Raw genomic sequence first — 17,862 nt, forward strand, 5'->3', positions numbered from 1 at the left:
ATCCTTAACCCACTGAGCGAGGCCAGTGATCGAACCCGCAACCTCATGGTTCCTAGTCAGATTCGTTAACCACTGGGCCACGACGGGAACTCCCACTATCCACTTTTAGAACAGTGTCATCACTCCATACAATCCCTTCCTAGTACCCTCTGTAGCTAATCCCTGTCCCATCCTTACCCTCTGCTCACCACGAGTCTTCTTTCTGCCACTATAGATTTGCTTTTTCTGGTCATTGCATGTAGGTGGGATCACCTGCATGATTTTTAAAGCCATGTAGTCATGGTTGAGAGAACCACTGTTATCTCCTGTTTTTGTTTTGTTTTTTTTTTTTTTTACTGCTGTTCCCTGGGCTCAGCCAATGCCTACGAGGGCTGTCATTTAGCGAAGTGGGTCTCTATAAGCTGGACGGAGAATGCAGTCATCCTCTATAACCCGCTTTCTATGGGAACATGCTTCTCAAAGTCCAAATGTGCTGACCTAGGGAGAAGCTTTTGGACGGGAGCCTGCACAACCTGTCTTCAGATGCGAAGTACCTCACCACCTGTGGCCTCAGCCCTGAGTCACAGCCGAGCCCTTGACTCTGTGTGGCTTTGCCTTGGGCACTTTCGATTTAGATCTTGTGTGTGGCTCCCCAGCTCCCAGCCTGGCAGTGAACAGAAACTCCCTCCCCGACCCCCCACCGCCATCCCCACCCCTGGAGGTCTCAGCTCCACCTGCAGGGCCCGCATTACAATGCTTTGCCAAACATCCCTCCCATATTTTTGCTTGTCAAGCTTTGAGATCCCACACTCCTGCCTCCAGGCCCAAGCAGGTCTGGGTGGGAGGGACCTGGACGTCCTGGAGAGACTGTCGAAGTCCCTGAGAGACACAGCATGAAGGCGGCCGTGAAGTTTCTGACTTGGCTGTAAGCAGGAGTCCTTGGTGGCACTTTTAGACTCAGCACCTGGTTAACAGCCGGCATAGCAAATAGATTCCATTCCATGGGCCAGAGGGGGGACAAAAGCCAACTGACCAAACAGAAAGCTAGGGGATAAGCTTACGAGTGTAGGGAAATGATAAAACTCAATTCAATTTATTTTAAGATACAACAATTCATCTTAGTCATTGGAATTCAAATAATATTAGTGAGATTCAGTTAAGATCGATAGGATTTGTTATTGTTATTTATTTATTCATTCATTTATTTATTTTTTGTCTTTTCTAGGGCTGCACCCGTGGCATATGGAGGTTCCCAGGCTAGGGGTCAAATCAGGGCTGTTGCTGCCGGCCTACAGCACAGCCACAGCCACGCCGGATCCAAGCCACATCTGTGACCTACATGGCAATGCCAGATCCTTAACCCACTGAGTGAGGCCAGGGATCGAACCCTCAACCTCATGGTTCCTAGTTGGATTTGTTAACCACTGAGCCACGATGGGAACTCCTCTGGTATTGTTATTTAAAGTAAAAAAAGAAATGTTACTTAGAGAAGCTGTGACTTTGTGGGTAAAATTCCATTACTTGGGGCAATATGAGAGATATTGTGCCCATACTATTACCAAAATATGTTCTTCTTAATCATTTTCCCTCAGGTAAATATCCTACATCTTTTCAGTGTTTTGTATGGAGATCCCCCCCCCCCATACTATCCCTTTAGAGTTCTGTAAACTCCCTCTTAAGACTTTTGAAATTACTTTGTGGAATGTGTAGCAAATCAATTCATTTCTAAAGTGTCAGAGGGTCCTTTATTTTTAAAATCCAATTAAGTAGATTTGAGATTCCTTCCCAGAACTGTAAGAAGACAGCTCATCCAATGAACTAAAACCGGAAAAACTCACGCAGGAGTCCCCTGGCTCCCTGTGAAATCAGAGGAGTGGGTCCAAGTGCCTCGCAAAAGCTCAAGTGGATTTTTATAAACCTTTGTCCCAAAATCTGGTTCACAGCAGAATGAAATAGACCACTTAGGTGTGGATCTAGCCTCTGTAATTTCACTGAGAAGACAGATTGCGTGCAGTGACCAGGTGGTGTTTAGGCCCCATGAATGATGTTGAGAATCTTTGAAAGATTGGTCAGAGTTTATCTTACTTATCAAAGATGTATTTGGGGGTTTGCAAATAACCAGAGTTTGAAATCACTTCTTTGTTACAAATTCTCTCTGTGGTCCATTTCTTTTTTCTTTTTTAAAAAGATGTTTATTTTTTCTATTATAGTTAATTTACAATGTTCTGTCAATGTCTGCTGTACAGCAAAGTGATCCAGTCGTATATATGAGTGTCATATATATAAAGAATGTATATGGAGTTCCCATCGTGGCGCAGTGGTTAACGAATCCGACTAGGAACCATGAGGTTGTGGGTTGGATCCCTGGCCTCACTCAGTGGGTTAAGGGTCCGGCGTTGCCGTGAGCTGCAGTGTAGGTTGCAGATGCGGCTCAGATCCCTCGTTGCTGTGGCTCTGGCATAGGCCGGTGGCTACAGCTCCAAATTTGACCCCTGGCCTGGGAACCTCCATATGCCACAGGAGCGGCCCAAGAAATGGCAAAAAAGACCAAAAAAAAAAAAAAAAAAAAAAGAGTGTATGTAAAGTCATGTATATAAAGAATGTGTGGTGTGTGGGTGTGTGTGTATACACACACATTTTTTTCTCACATTATCCTCCATCATGTTCCATCACAAGTGACTAGATGTGTGCTATACAGCAGGATCTCATTGCTTACCACTCCAAATAAAATCGTTTGCATCTTCTTACCCCAGACTCCCAGTCCATGCCCCTCCCTTACCTGTGCCCCTCTCTCTCTCTTTTTTTTTTTTTTTCATTTTAATTGGTATGTCAAAGTGAAGGCATAAGTGAAAAACCAACAGGCCTATGAGCTCTTGTGTGAATGTGCAAACCAAAGAAACAGCAACTCTGTGATCTTGAAGGCAACGGAAGCCCTCATGCTTCATGACAGTATTGGCTCCCTGACCGCTTATTTGCTGTCTCGGGGTTGGGGGGAGGGGTAGAAAGATGAGCCAGCCCCCAGAATGTCTGAAGGCATTGAGAAGGAGTAAATCTGATGGAGTCTTGAAAAGCCAGTGTCTGAACTGCAAGTTGGGAAAGTGCAGAAATCCCCCTTCAGAATCAGAGGAATTTGGAAGTGATTAAAAGGGATTGGAGTTTCATGGGAAACCGTATTACACTGGTACATGGATCAGGGGTCGGCAGACTAAGGCCTGTGGACCAAATCTGGCTTCTGTAGGCTTGGAGTGGTTTCTGCACTTTTATTTTTTTTTTAATATTTATTTATTTAGTGTTTTTAGGGCCATGTCCTAGGCATATGGAGGGTCCCGGGCTAGAGGAGGTTCCACAGCCACAGCAACTCGGGATCCGAGCTGCGTCTGCAACCTATACCACGGCTCATAGCAATGCCAGATCCTTAATCCACTGAGCAAGGCCAGGGATCGAACCTGCGTCCTCATGGATGCTAGTCAGATTCGTTTCCGCTGAGCCACGATGGGAACTCCGGTTTCTGCATTTTTAAATGGTTGAGAAAAAAATCAAAGAAGGAGAATATTTCCTGGCGTTCCCGCTGTGGTACAGTGGATTGAGCATCTGGCTTGTTTCTGTGGAGTTGCTGGTTCGATCCCTGGGTTAAGGATCTGGCTTGGATTCCATCCCTGGCCCAGGAGCTTGCATATGCTGTGAAGGCGGCCGGAAAAAGAAAAAAGAAAAAAAAAAAAAGAGTAATATTTCCTGACATGAACATTGCGTGATTTCAAATTTCAGTGTCCATAAGTACTGGAATATAGCTGGGTTCATCCATTTTTATGTTGCCTGTGGCTGCTTTTGTGCGCCAATGGCAGAGATGGGTAACTGCAGCAGAGACCATATGGTCTGCAAGCCTAAACCATTTATTATTTAGTCCTTCCAGAAAAAAAAGTGTGCAACACCTGACCTAGACGGTTGTATTTATTTACCTCTTGTCCTAAAATCTGTTTATAAATAGGAATCAGGAAGGAACTAGTTATCATAATATGTCTTTCGGGGGGATATGTGTGGGTAGAAGTGGGTAGGTGGAGCAGAAACATAATTTCTGATTTTCCTCTGTTACCAGCATCACCAGTGCCAGGCTTTGCCTCTCACAGTTGAAAGCTACTGTCAGAGGCAGCCGAGCACCCCCCTGCCACCCAGCCCGCCCCATTCATTTTATCGGCTGCTTCCTGAACATGAGGCAGAATGTCCAGGAAGAAAAAAATACACCTCCAGACCAGCCTCACACACAGGCATATTTCTCGAACGCCTGCTAGCGTGGTTTGTATCACCCACTCAGAATCATCGCTGCATACCCTGGGTCGGCACACTTTTACTGTAAATGGCGAGATGGTTTCTTGAGCTCTGCAGACCACACGGTCTCTCGAAACGGTTCAACTCAGCTGCCGTAGTGAAAGCAACCACAGCTGATAGAGAAACACATCAGCCTGACCCTGCCCTAAGGAAACTTGACTTGTGCACACTGAAACTTGCTGTATCATTTTCACACGTGATAAAGTAGTATTTCTTTCCCTTTTGATTTACAAATAAAAACTATTTTTAGCTTGCGGGCCATACAAAAGTAGGCAGCGAACTGGTTTGGACCTGCAGGCTATATAGTTTGCTGACCCCTGCTAATAGGGATGGTTTACTTTTTGTGGGTTTATTTTTATTTTTTTCCCTAAAAAAAAAAAAAGATGAATTTTGAAAGACAGTGTCATATATTAATTTTAGTCATTGTGGATTTTACAGCGAAAGGCAATGCTGTCTTTATAGATGGCTGCTCTTCTGCCTTGGTGTTACTGAAAGTTTTTGTCCTGCTGTCTCTTTTGAAATCTGGAAAGTTCTCTTGTCAAACTTTTGTCATTGTGGGCACCGCTTACTTCTTCATCCATTCATTCGGTGTATATTTTCGAAATGCCTCCTGTGTGGCAGGATGGGGGAGGGGTGCTGGGCAAGGTAGGACCCCCCCCCCCACCTCCCCGAGCAGGCACGGGGTCCGTCATGCTCCGTGCTTAGAAGATCACGCACATGCATTGAAGGTGTGGACTTGAGCATTCATTTCCACGGCTCCCATGCTACCTGCTTTAAGCAGATGTCTGTGCACAGAACGTGGTCAGCTGTACCCAGGAAGCAAAATGGTGACTCATGATAGTGGCGTCCGGCCTTGCATGTAGTGATGGCAGAAACGCCTCCAGAAATCAGTCCACAGTGGGAGATGGACATTGTCAAGGTCACTTGGAAATTTTCCTTTGCCCCTGTCTCCTCATTCGAGCCTTCCTGGAAAAGGTGAACGTCTCAAGGCCAGCACAGCATTGCTGCTTTCTTAGGCTTTGGAGAGTAGGAGGCAAAAAACCTTTTGCTTTCCCACAAAGTGATAAATAAACTCTAAATCCTGCCTGATGCAAGCCTGGTTTGAAAGTGCAGTGAAATTGCCCAGCAGCTTGCATAGGAAAAAACAAGCCCCAGAGTAAAATGGCGAGTGGGAAGTGCCTTCCTGCTTTGTATTGTTTTTCCAGTTACAGACAGGAAACTTCAAGTGTGTTTTCAAACATGGAACGCTGGACACAAAGAAGGCTCTGACAAAGCAGAAAAAAACCCATATGCCAAAAGTTTAGGTCGATGTAGCAAAATGTGTGCTTGCAGACAATCGATTTACCAACAATGATTGGTTTTTTTTGGTTTCATTTTATTTTAATGATTTTCATTTTTTCTCTGTTATCGCTGGTTTACAGTGGTCTGTCAATTTTCTGCTGTACAACAAGGTGACCCAGTCACACATACATATGTACATTCTTTTTTCTCACATTTTCATGCTCCACCGTAAGTGACTAGATATAGTTCCCAGTGCTATACAGCAGGACGATTCACCAACAATTATTTTTATGATTGGATCACTTTGTTTTGATAAATTCCCTCTCAGTAAAACCAGGTTTCTTTGGCTTAGATAAATGGCTTCTGAAGGGGGGGACCCTGGCCAGTATGCTGAATGGTAATTGCTGAACTTTCCTTAGGTGAAATTTCCACATCTCTGGTAAAGATGACGATTCCAAAATACTTCAGCAAAAAAAGGGCTGAGCCTTGGACTAGTCACAGTGATGAGGGAGGTCAGGTCACTTGGGACCATATACCGGGGGAAATAAGGACATTGCCAGTTTCCTAAAATTAAGATGGGAGTAGCACCGTCCAGTGGGGGAGTTTTTATGTGAAGGAGGCATGCCAATTACATTCCATAGTCATGATTTGTCCCTTAAAAGGAGTCTTTCCTAGATATCCCATATTCATGGATTGGACGAATTAGTATTGATAAAATGTCCACACTACTCAAAGCAATCCACAGAGTTGGTACGGTCCCATCAAAATGCCAAAGGCATTTTTCACAGAAATAGAAAAAAAAAAATCCTTAACATTCATACAGAACCACAAAAGCCCTCCAAAATAGTTAAAGCAATACTGAGCAAGGAGAACAAAACTGGAGCTGTTGTACTTCCTGATGTCAAACTATATTATGAAGCTACCGTAATCAAAGCAGTATGACACTGGGATGAAAACAGAAACGTCCACCAAATGGAACGACATAGAGAGCCCAGAAGTAAACCCACACGTAAATTGTCAACTAATCTTTGACAAGGGCACCAGGAATATACAGTAGGGAAAGGACCATCTGTTTGAAATGGTGTTGGGTAAAATGGATATCCATATGCAAAAAACGAAACCTGCCTTACACCACTTAGAAGAAGTAACTTGAAAAGTCTCTTTTTTTTTGTCTTTTGTCTTTTTAGGGCCGCACCCACGGCATATGGAGATTCCCAGGCTAGGGGTTGAATTGGAGCTGTAGCTGCCAGCCTACACCACCGCCACAGCAATGTGGTGTCAGAGCCCCATCTGTGACCTACACCACAGCTCAAGGCAATGCCAGATCCTTAACCCACTGAGCAGGGCCAGAGATTGAACCTGTATCCTCATGGATACTAGTCGGGTTTCTTAACCACTGAGCCACAATGGGAACTCTGGATTACAAAGTCTTAAATAGAAGACCCGAAACCATACAGATCCTAGAAGTAAATAGGGGAAAAGCTCCTTGATATTGGTTTTGGCAATAATTTCATATATAAGCACCAGCATCAAAAGCAAAAACAAATGGGACTATATCAAAGTAAAAAGCTTCAGCATAGCTAAGGAAACAATTTACAAAGTGAAAAGGCAACTTTTGGAGTGAGAGAAAACATTTGCAAACTATATCTGATAAGGGTTGTTGTCATATGTATGATAATATATTATATATGTGTGTATATATATTTATACAGTGCAATAGCACACTTGTATAATGCAATAGCAAAAAGCCAAATAACCTGATTAAAAAATGCTCAAAGGACCTAAATAAACATTTATCTAATGAAGACATTTTTCCATATGGCAGCTAGGTAATTGGAACCCTTCTCCACCGTTGGTGGTATAAATTGGCATAGCCATTAAGGAAAAGAGTATGGAGGTTTCTGAAAAAATAAGAAGAGAACTACTTTATGATCCAGCAATTCCATTTCTGACTATATGTCCAAAGGAAATGAAATCAGTATCTCAAAGAGGTATCTGCACTCCCATGGTCATTGTAGCATTATTCATAATAGCTAAGATAGGGAAACACCTGAAGTGCAGACAGATGAGTGGATAAAGAAATTGTGTAGGTTAAGGATCCAGTGTTGCTGTGAGCTGTGGTGTAGGTTGCAGACGCGGCTTGGATCCGTGTGGCTGTGGCTGTGGCTGTGGCCGGTGGCTACAGCTCCGATTCGACCCCTAGCCTGGGAACCTCCATATGCCCAGGGAGCGGCCCAAAGAAATAGCAAAAAGACAAAAAAAAAAAAAAAGAAAAGAAAAAAAAAAAAAAAAACTGTGTATACACACACAGGAATATTATTCAGCCATGACAAAGAAGGTAACCAGGAAATCCTGTCATTTGTAACACTTGAATGAACCTGAAGGATATTATGCTAAGTGAACAAAGACAGATACTGTATGATCTCACTTATTTGTGGAATCTTTAAAAAAAAATTAGGGAGTTCCTGTTGTGGTTCAGTGGTTAACGAATCCGACTAGGAACCATGCGGTTGTGGGTTCAATCCCTTTCCTCGCTCAGTAGGTTAAGGATCCAGTGTTTCCAGGAGCTGTGGTGTAGGTCACAGACATGGCTCGGATCTGGCGTTGCTGTGGCTCTGGCGTAGGCTAGCAGCTATTGCTCCAATTCAACCCCCAGCCTGGGAGTCTCCATATGCCACCAGTGCAGCCCTAAAAAAAAAAAAAAAAAAAAAAAAGGGAGTTCCCACTGTGGCTCAGCAGATTATGAACCCAACATCATGTCCATAAGGATGCAGGTTCAATCCTTGGCCTCGCTCGTTAGGTTAAGGATCTGGCATTGCCACAAGTTGCAGCGTGGGTCGCAGATGCGGCTCGGATCCCACGTTGCTGTGGCTGCGGCGTAGGCTGGCACCTGTAGCTCCGATTCGACCCCTAGCTTGGGAACTTCCATATGCTGCAGGTGCGGCCCTAAAAAGAAAAATAGATAAATAAATAAATAAATGGAATTGAATTAATAGAAACAGAGTAGAATGGTGATTACCAGGAACTGGGTCATCAGCGAAATGAAGAGATGCTCATTAAGGGGCACAAGCCTTCAGTTATGAGATGAATAAGTTCTGGGGATTGAATGTTCTTCATGGTGACTAGAATTAGTAATACATGCTTGCTGTCTCCTACGAGAATAAATCTTAAATATTCTCACAACCACCACAACATAAAAGGGAACTTTGGGAGGTAATGAATGTGTTCATTAACCTGATCGTGGTAATGATTTCACAGTGAACCTGATTGTGGTAATGATTTCGCAGGGTGCACATAAATCATCACATTGCATACTTTACATAGATACAATTTTTTTTTGTTTTTGTTTTTTTTGTTTTGTTTTTGTTTTGTTTTGTCTTTTTGCCATTTCTTGGGCCGTTCCAGCAGCATATGGAGGTTCCCAGGCTAGGGGTCCAATCGGAGCTGTAGCCGCCGGCCTACACCACAGCCACAGCAACTCAGGATCCGAGCCTCGTCTGCGACCTACACCACAGCTCACGGCAACGCCGGATTGTTAACCCACTGAGCAAGGGCAGGGATCGAACCCGCAACCTCATGGTTCCTAGTCGGATTCGTTAACCACTGCGCCACGACGGGAACTCCCGATACAGTTTTTTTTGTCAACTCCAGTAAAGCTAGGGGGGGATAACCTTTCCTGCTTATAGGCAGTTTACAATAATTTCAGTGAACCCTAAAATCTGGTTAAGACGATGCTTTGGATGTCTTTCTAAAAGTAATTTTATCAATGTAGCATACAGAGTGGCCACGAAGGCAGAAAACATAGCGTGAACTCAAACTGTATAACATTGTCACATAGTATGTTCTGCATATTTTTCAGCCTGCAGATACTTTTTCAGGTAAAATGCCTCTAAACTTATTTATTTATTTTGTCCTTTTGTCCTTCGAGAGCCACACCTGCAGCATGTGGAGGTTCCCAGGCTAGGGGTCTAACCAGAGCTGTAGCCACCGGCCTACGCCACAGCCACAGCAATGCCAGATCCGAGCCACGTCTGCGACCTACACCACAGCTCACGGCAACCCCGGATCCTTAACCCACTGATCGAGGCCACAGATTGAACCCGCAACCTCATGGTTCCTAGTGGGACTCCTTTCCACTGCGCCACGATGGGGAACTCCTATGCCTCTAAACTTAAAGTAAAGGGTGGAGTTGTCAGTTTGAAAAAAGGGCCTGCCTTGTTTGGGATGATCTGAGGTCTGTGTTCTGTTGTACTTTTGTGCAGATTGACGGTTGGACCCACTGCTTGACAGTTGTAGTTAGGTTCCACTCAGTTATGCATCACTGGAAACCATATCAAGCATGTTACTTCAAAATATAACTGACGTATTTTAAAATTTTTGGTGTACTTTAAGAAGTCACGTAATAGGAAAAGGCTTATCACAAAGTCCAGTGGATTCTCTCCTTATTCACCCCTTTTCTCAGTTGAGACTCCTCAGCCAAAGATAGCTCCTTTCAAATTCGAGCTATTTTAGCATTCGCTCATATTCATAGATAATATATTTAAACTGCTATCCTCCAGCTTATCAACTTTAGATATTATTTATTGACTTCCTGTTATGATACATGAGGGTTTAGGGCCCTGGTAGAACCTTCTGCCTCTTTCCAGTATAGTTATATTACAGTTTGTGAATATCTTGCTATTTGATATTTATATTACTATATCCAATCAATTGTTTGTATCTGAGCACAATAGTCTACTATGAATATCTTTCCAATGGACTTTTTGGGTTTTTTCCCTCAAGTGAATTCTTGCTTTCTTTTTACATTGGCTTTATTTCCCTTATGGCTGTTGCAGTGCTTTGCTTGTATAATTGATTCTCAAAACAAAACAAAACAAAATGTCCTGGTTTGTGCTCTTTGCATGTGTCTGTATTGTATTTAATTTTTCAAGTTACCAATGTGAGATCACTGAACAAGGAGCTGGGGTAAGATGCCCACGGTTGGTTCTCCTGGACCATTGAGCTGTTACTCTCACACTTGCTAAGCACCCACACTGGCATTTTAAGACCTAAGTTTTCCTCTTTTTTTTTGCTTTTTAGGGCTGTGCCTGTGGCATATGGAAGTTTCCAGGCTAGGGGTCAAATCAGAGCTGTAGCTGCTGGCCTATGCCACAGCCACAGCAACTTGGGATCCGAGCTGCACCTGTGACCTCTGCCTCAGCTCACAGCAGTGCCAGATCCTTAACCCACTGAGCAAGGCCAGGGATCGAACCCACCTCCTCATGGATACTAGTCGGGTTCATAATCTGCTGAGCCCCAATAGGAACGCCTCCTTTTCTATTGCAAAAAGAATTTTGTCTTGGGGTTCCCTCGTGGCTTAGCAGTTAAGGATCCAGTGTTGTCACTGCTGTGGTGCAGATTCGATCCCTGTCCTGGGAATTTCTGTATGCTGCAGGCATGGCCAAAAAAAAAAGTTTTTGTTCGTTTGACCCTTGATGGGTCTGTGCCTGCCTAAGATTGAGAACCGCTGGTCTCAAATCATTCGTTCTTCTTCTTTTTTTTTTGAAAAAAGCCAACGCCAGAGGATGTATTTGCCCTGTATCTCATCTTTTGATCTTGTGAACGTTTTATTTTTTTATTTTTTATTTTTATTTTTTGTCTTTTGCCATTTTCTTGGGCCGCTCCCATGGCATATGGAGGTTCCCAGGCTAGGGGTCCAATCAGAGCTGTAGCCACTGGCCTATACCAGAGCCACAGCAACGCAGGATCCGAGCCGTGTCTGAAACCTACACCACAGCTCAGGGCAATGCCAGATCCTTAACCCACTGAGCAAGGGCAGGAATCGAACCCGCAACCTCATGGTTCCTAGGCGGATTTGTTAACCACTGCGCCACGGCGGGAACTCCTTGTGAACGTTTTCATAGACCTTGGGACCTGTCTCTGTGCATCCTAATACTTCACAGGGGATTTCGGCCTTCTGTCAGAGGGGTCCAGGGCCCTATCCAGATCTTTGAGTTCTGGCCAGAGAGAACAAGGTGAAAGTTACATAATCCAGAGGTGGTATTTTGCTCGAGGAGGGGCAAGGCTGCAGGCCAGAGGGAGCAATGGTGAAGCTATGGCATCTCATGCCCAGTCTGTCCCTGCCAGGCCGACTGTCACGATTCTTTTTGGGGCTGGTTGCTTCAGCTCACAGTCAGCTGTGGCCCTGCTCCACTTCCCTAACTGGCATGACTCCCTGTGTTCGGCGCGTCAGCAATGCCTGGCACCACACGTGCCAAGCGAGGGCTAGCATGGCCTCTTTGGGCCTGCCGCTTGCAGAACTTGTTCAGAGAATCGACAGGTGGCCTCTTCTGGAAGCTGGGCCTTGACCTCATCTCCAGGCTCTGCTCCTCAGCGCCTGGGAGGTATTTGAGTCAGGTCATAGTTCCTGGTACCTGCAGAAACCAACGAGTGAGCTACTCCTGTAAGCATCTCCAAGTTACCAGGTTAACTGGGGCGCTGCGGTGACGACTGGTATTGGAATTCTGTGTGGCAATGCCTGGGTTTTACTCGAAGCGCCATCACCCAACGTAGGCTGGGGCTGTGTGCCTCTGGCTTCTTGCATCTAATGTTGTTCTGAGCTTAGTATTGTGCTGAGGTCATTCTTGGGGGGGTCCCACCACTTTCTGGCCAGTTGGCTTTTCCTTCCCTGGCATTGGTTCATGGGCAAGATCGTGCAGCCTTCCATTCTGCAGTGTATTTTGTTAACAGGCTGCACATTTTCTGGTTCACTGATGGTTTTCCCTCCCCCACCCCCACCCCACTCCCAATGTTCAGAGCTGTAACAGATTCTTTTCTTTTTCCTTTAAAAATTTCTTTCTTTCTTTCTTTCTTTCTTTTTTTTTTTTTTTTTAGGGCTGCACCCGTGGCATATGAAGGTTCCCAGGCTAGGGGTCCAATTGGAGCTGCAGCTGCCAGCCAGTGCCACAGCCACAGCAACGCCAGATCCAAGCCACGTCTGCAACCTACACCACAGCTCACAGCAACACCGGACCCTCAGCCCACTGAGCGAGGCCAGGGATGGAACCCACAGCCTCATGGTTCCTAGTCGGATTCGTTTCCATTGCACCACGACAGGAACTCCCTTTAAAAATTTCTTGGTCTGGAGTTCCTGTTGTGGCTTAGCAGTAACAAACCCAACTAGTATCCATGAAGACGAGGGTTTGATCCCTGGCCTCGCTCAGTAGGTTAAGGATTTGGTGTTGCCATGAGCTGCGGTGTAAGTCACAGATATGGCTCAGGTCTCACATTGCTGTGGCTGTGGCATAGGCTGGCAGCTGTAGCTCCGATTCTACCCCTAGCCTGGGAACTTCTGTATGCTGCAATGCAACCCTAAAAAAAAAAAAAAAAAAAAGGCAGGACCTCATAGTTCCCTTGTGGCTCAGTGGGTTAAGGACCTGGTGTTGTCACTGTTGTGGGTCTAGTTACAATGGTGGTGTGGGTTTGATCCCTGACCCAGGAACTTCTGCATGTCTCAGGACCCCCCCCCCCCAAAAAAAATGCTGGATCTCACTCCAGATCTACAGAATTAGGAACTCTCGAGGTGAGACCTGGAAAATAATGACATTTTTAAGACTATGCCCCCACCCACCCCCTTGGGGGGGGTCTGTGCCTGCCCAAGATTGAGAACTGCTGGTCTCAATCATTCGTTCTTTTTTTTGAAAAAACTTTTATTGAGCCATAGTTGATTTACAATTGTGCTGGTTTCATGTGTACATCAAAATGATTCAGCTATACATGGATATATAAATATATACATTCTCTCCCATTATAGGTTATTACAAGATACTGAGTATGGTTCCCTGTGCTATATAGTAGGTCCCTGTTGGTTATGTACCTCAATTATTTGTTCTCATTTTCAGTTGCTAATTCTATACAAACTTTTTTTTTTTTTTAGCTTTTTAGGGCCACACTAGTGGCATATGGAAGTTCCCAGGCTAGGGGTCCAATTGGAGCTGCAGCTGCCACCTTATGCCGCAGCCACAACAATGCCGGATCCTTTAACCCACTGAACAAGGCCGGGGATTGAACCCTCATCCTCTTGGATACAGTCGGGTTCGTTACCCCTGAGCCACAGTGGGAACTCCCATATGATGCTTCTTGAGGCTCCTACAGTAACCTCAAGTAACCTTGAGGCTCCTACAGCAACCTCAGCTGCGAGTCAACTCACAGCTGACTTTTTTGATTGCAAGGAACAAACCAGTTCCAGTCGGCTAATGCTGGAAGGGGAATCTAATATAAGAACACAGGGATGTTGCTTGGGTCTAAGAGGAAGGTCAGCCTGGCTGAAGGAAGGGAAGAGGATTTTTTTTTTTTTAATTTCTTTTTAGGGCTGCACCCATGGCATGTGGAAGTTCCCAGGCTAGGGGTCAGATCAGAGCTACAGCTGCCAGCCTATGCCAGAGCCCTGGCAACGCCCAATCCGAGCCGCATCTGCAACCTACACCACAGCTCATGGCAACGCCAGATCCTTAACCCACTGAGCAAGGCCAGGGATTGAACCCTCACCCTCATGGATACCAGTTGTCGTCAGGGTCGTTACTGCTGAGCCATGATGGGAACTCTTTTCTTTGGTTTTGCTCAGGTTACCCTCTGATGTAAAAATTGGTAAAATTTCTCCCCTTGTTGTCATTCATTGCTGCCTGTTTTGTTTTAAACCCCAGGATAATAATTACTCTCTTTCATGAGGTGCTTTTTATTTCTGCATGTCTAACTCTGAACTTTTCATTTTCCCCGCAGAGCTGAGAAAACAGAAGTCCTCAGTGAAGATCTGTTACAGGTAACAAAATAAAGCCTTAAAAGTGCTCTGTTTAAACAAACCAAAAAAAAAAAAAAAAGCACTTCATCAGTGAGAACTGATGCTGGTGACGGAAGGTTCTTTGTTGTTTTGGGGGTTTGTCCCAAACAGAATTAGCGAGATTGGTATGTTTTTGAGCAGCAAAGAAAAGCAGTTGAGTTGCACGGTGATAAAAAGGGGATCCGAAACTTTGGTGTCATGTTATGAAGTTCAGATGGGGCTCGTCCCTTGTTCAAGTGCCAGGTGTTGGAGTGGGGTTGGAGGAGGAGCCTGGCTGGCTTGGCCAGGCCATTGGCACCACAGCCTGGTCACGGGTCCTGGGCAGACTGCTGTGCTATTGCCCTTGATGGGACTGGCTCTGCCAGTTGCAGCAGTGGCTCCACTGGCTCCCACCCAGAGTTTGGATTTTTCTCTCCCTATCGTACTCTTCTTCCCCCAGCTCCGGCCTGGGCTGGGTCCTGAAGGACTCAGAGCTTCTGTGACAGTGGCTAGATTACCCAGGACCACCCTGGGACCCTAGGATGGCCAGACTTTCCTCTCTGTAGGGAGGGGCATTTCCAGCCAGGGACCTGAGCTAGGGCCACTGAACACCATCTTGCAACAGGTGTCTTTCGCTTTGGGGTTGGGGATATCTCGCAGGACAGGCTGGCCCCTTTATATATGTCACCTCACCCAAGCCCATGCCATCCCTCCCACCCCACCCCCGCACCAGAATACTTCTCAGAGGACAGTACCCTTTTCACATAGAGGTTTCTGCTAAGCCTCCTCCACCTGTCACCTCGTCTCTCACTTCCACCACCTGCCTCCGGTGTCCTCTGATGGGTCCCTGGAGACCAGAGATCTGCTCCCAGGTGACTTTCTGTCTCCTCCCCGTGGAGAGAAGGGGCTGCATAACTTAGACAAACACTGCTTCCACCCCAGCATGCCAGGCAGCCCCCTAAATCATGACAGCCTTTCTGCAGGCAGGAGATGTGAGGCACACTTTTCTTTTTTGTTCTATTTTTGAGGATATGTCAAGGATTTTTGAGGTTTGTATCAAGGATTCGAAGGGTTTTTTGAAAAGAAAAAATGATTTATTAAAGAATCATCATCTTGGAGTTCCCGTTGTGGCGCAGCAGAAACAAACCTGACTAGCATCCATGAGGACATGGGTTCAATCCCTGGCCTCACTCAGTAGGTTAAGGATCTGGCATTGCCGTGAGCTGTGGTGTAGGTCGCAGATATGGGTCGGATCCTGTGCTGCTGTGACTTTGGCGCAGGCCGGCAGCTGTAGCTCTGATTTGACCCCTAGCCTGGGAACTTCCATATGCTGTGGATTCGGCCCTAAAAAGCAGCAACAAGAACAGAAGAATCATAATCTTAAAACATTTTTTAAATTGAGCTATACTTGATGTGTACATATTCTAGCTTAAGAATCAGATTCTTTCCTTTTTTTTTTTTTTTTTTTTTAGGGCCTACCCTCGGTATATGGAGATTCCCAGGCTAGGGGTCTAATTGGAGCTGTGGCTGCCAGCCTACACCACAGGCACAGCAACTCAGGATCCGAGCCTCATCTGTGACCTACACCACAGCTCACGGCAACGCCAGATCCTTAACCCACTGAGCGAGGCCAGGGATCGAGCCTGCAACCTCATTTTTCCTCGTCGGATTTGTTAACCACTGAGCCACTGCGGGAACTCCAGAATCAGATTCTTAACGATATTTCCCTGTTGGTTTTTATCAGATATTTCAAATCCGTTTTCAGACTTTTAAACATATTGTTTGCTCCAGTTCCACTAGGTTTTCCTGTCAGCATGCTCCCTTCCACATCCCAGGACACATACATTGTCTCATTTAATCCTTGAAACCCTAAGAGGAGGCCTTGCAAGCAGGTGGAGGATGACAGAGAGGGCGCAGGACGTAGACGGCGACTGTCTGCTCTTGTCCCTTTGCCCAAACACCCGCTGGGGCCTGAAGCGTTTGCTAGTTTCTAGGAACTCCTTATTTATTAGATTCTCCATGTCTGCGGTAATTGTGACAGATGTTTTCCCACTCCAATATTTGGGTGGTTGTTTTTTTTTTTGTTTGTTTTCTGTTTTTTGTGTTTTTTTGTTTTTGCTTTTTAGGGCCCACCCAAGGCCCTGGAAGTTCCCAGGCCAGGGGTCCAATTGGAGCTACAGCTGCTGGCCTATACCACAGCCACAGCCATGCTGGATCTGAGCCACATCTGCGACCTACACCACAGCTCACAGCAGTGCTGGATCCTTAACCCACTGAGCGAGGCCAGAGATCACACCCGTGTCCTCATGCATACTAGTCGGGTTCATTACCGCTGCGCCACAAAGGGAACCCCTGACTTCTGCTCTTTTTTTTTTTTTTTTTTTTTTTTTAACCATAAAGAAGGCACGTCTGCCCGACTCGCTCCGTGGCCTCGAGAATTAGCTTCCCTTCCTGTGCCTCAGTTTCCACTTCTCTAAAGGGAGGGTCGTGGCTGTAGCCACCCCGTGGGGCTGGTAGGAGGGTTCTGGATTAAACCTGGTAAAGCCCTGGGAACAGAGCCTGGCTTCCAGTAAGGGCTGACTATCAGAGATTTGTTGATGTGATTACCGCTATCACAAGCCACAGACTTTATTGTGCTTCTGGTATGAAACTTCCCTGAGCTTGCTCTGGGCTCCCCTGCCTCTTTGCTTAGATCTTGGTGAGAGCAGGTCAGGAAGCTGCCATTTTATTCGGTTTGTATGGAGTTTTCCCAGGAGCCTGTGAATCCCAGGCGGGCAGGACCTACAGTTCACTTACTGCTGTATTTCTAACACCTGTCCTTTTGACAGATCTTAGGGGACCACCTTCCATTCGTGGGCCCTGCAGTGATCTAGGCCCTTGGGATACATCAGTGAACAAAACAGACCGTGGCCGTGTCCCTGTGGACTTTAGATTCTCAGGGAAATCGGACTCACAATGAAATGGCATTCTTTCGGGTTTTCTCCCCCTCCTCCCCGCCCCTTGTTTTTGGCGGCAGATGAAGACTGTGTGTTAGCTTTCCAGTGTCCTGGAATTGGGTCATTTTAAGATGAGGGGCAAGTGAGGGGGGGGCCTCTGGTCCTAAATCAGTGTGCCTGCAAACCAGGGTCCCGGGGTTGGGTCTTGGATCTGAAGAAGCGCTGCTTGAGAAAGAGGCACACGAACCATCTCATTGGGTAAAACGTTTGGGGGTAAAAGCATGTTCTGCTTTGAATTTGTTGATTTTTCTTTAAAATAGAAAGCGTCCCAGAGGGCCTGCTCTCAGTCTTCATGAGTCATCAGAATACACATTTTTGGCATTCCTTCCTGTAAAAAGCCGCTCTCTTTGCCATAAACAGCCATATCCCAGCAATAATATTTTGGGAAGCTGATCATGATGTGTGGGTCCTCTAAGTCAGTGTCTCTTACTTACTGCTGGCTGTCTGGCTGTCTATTCTGCTTTAGAAGTTTATTATTAAAAAGCAAAA

General features: G+C 45.7%; 1 protein-coding gene across 11 annotated transcripts in view; it reads left to right on the forward strand.

Moving 5' to 3' along the window:
• ARHGAP17 (Rho GTPase activating protein 17) overlaps positions 1 to 17,862 on the forward strand; it is a 108,256-nt gene that overhangs the window by 34,831 nt on the left and 55,563 nt on the right. For all 11 annotated transcript variants that reach the window (XR_014840515.1, XR_014840516.1, XR_002341006.2 and 8 more), the window contains exon 2: positions 14,341 to 14,380. Coding sequence is in view for 6 of the 11 variants with exons in the window: in XM_021081341.2 (XP_020937000.2) it covers positions 14,341 to 14,380 (40 nt within the window). In the remaining 5 variants the exon portion in view is untranslated. The remainder of the gene's footprint in view (positions 1 to 14,340; positions 14,381 to 17,862) is intronic.

This window comes from Sus scrofa, chromosome 3, assembly GCF_054392235.1.
Source record: "Sus scrofa isolate SSC_HxYL_T2T_F1_AM1 chromosome 3, Sscrofa_HxYL_maternal_Yorkshire_Landrace_v2.0, whole genome shotgun sequence".
NCBI classification, from domain to species: Eukaryota; Metazoa; Chordata; class Mammalia; order Artiodactyla; family Suidae; genus Sus; species Sus scrofa.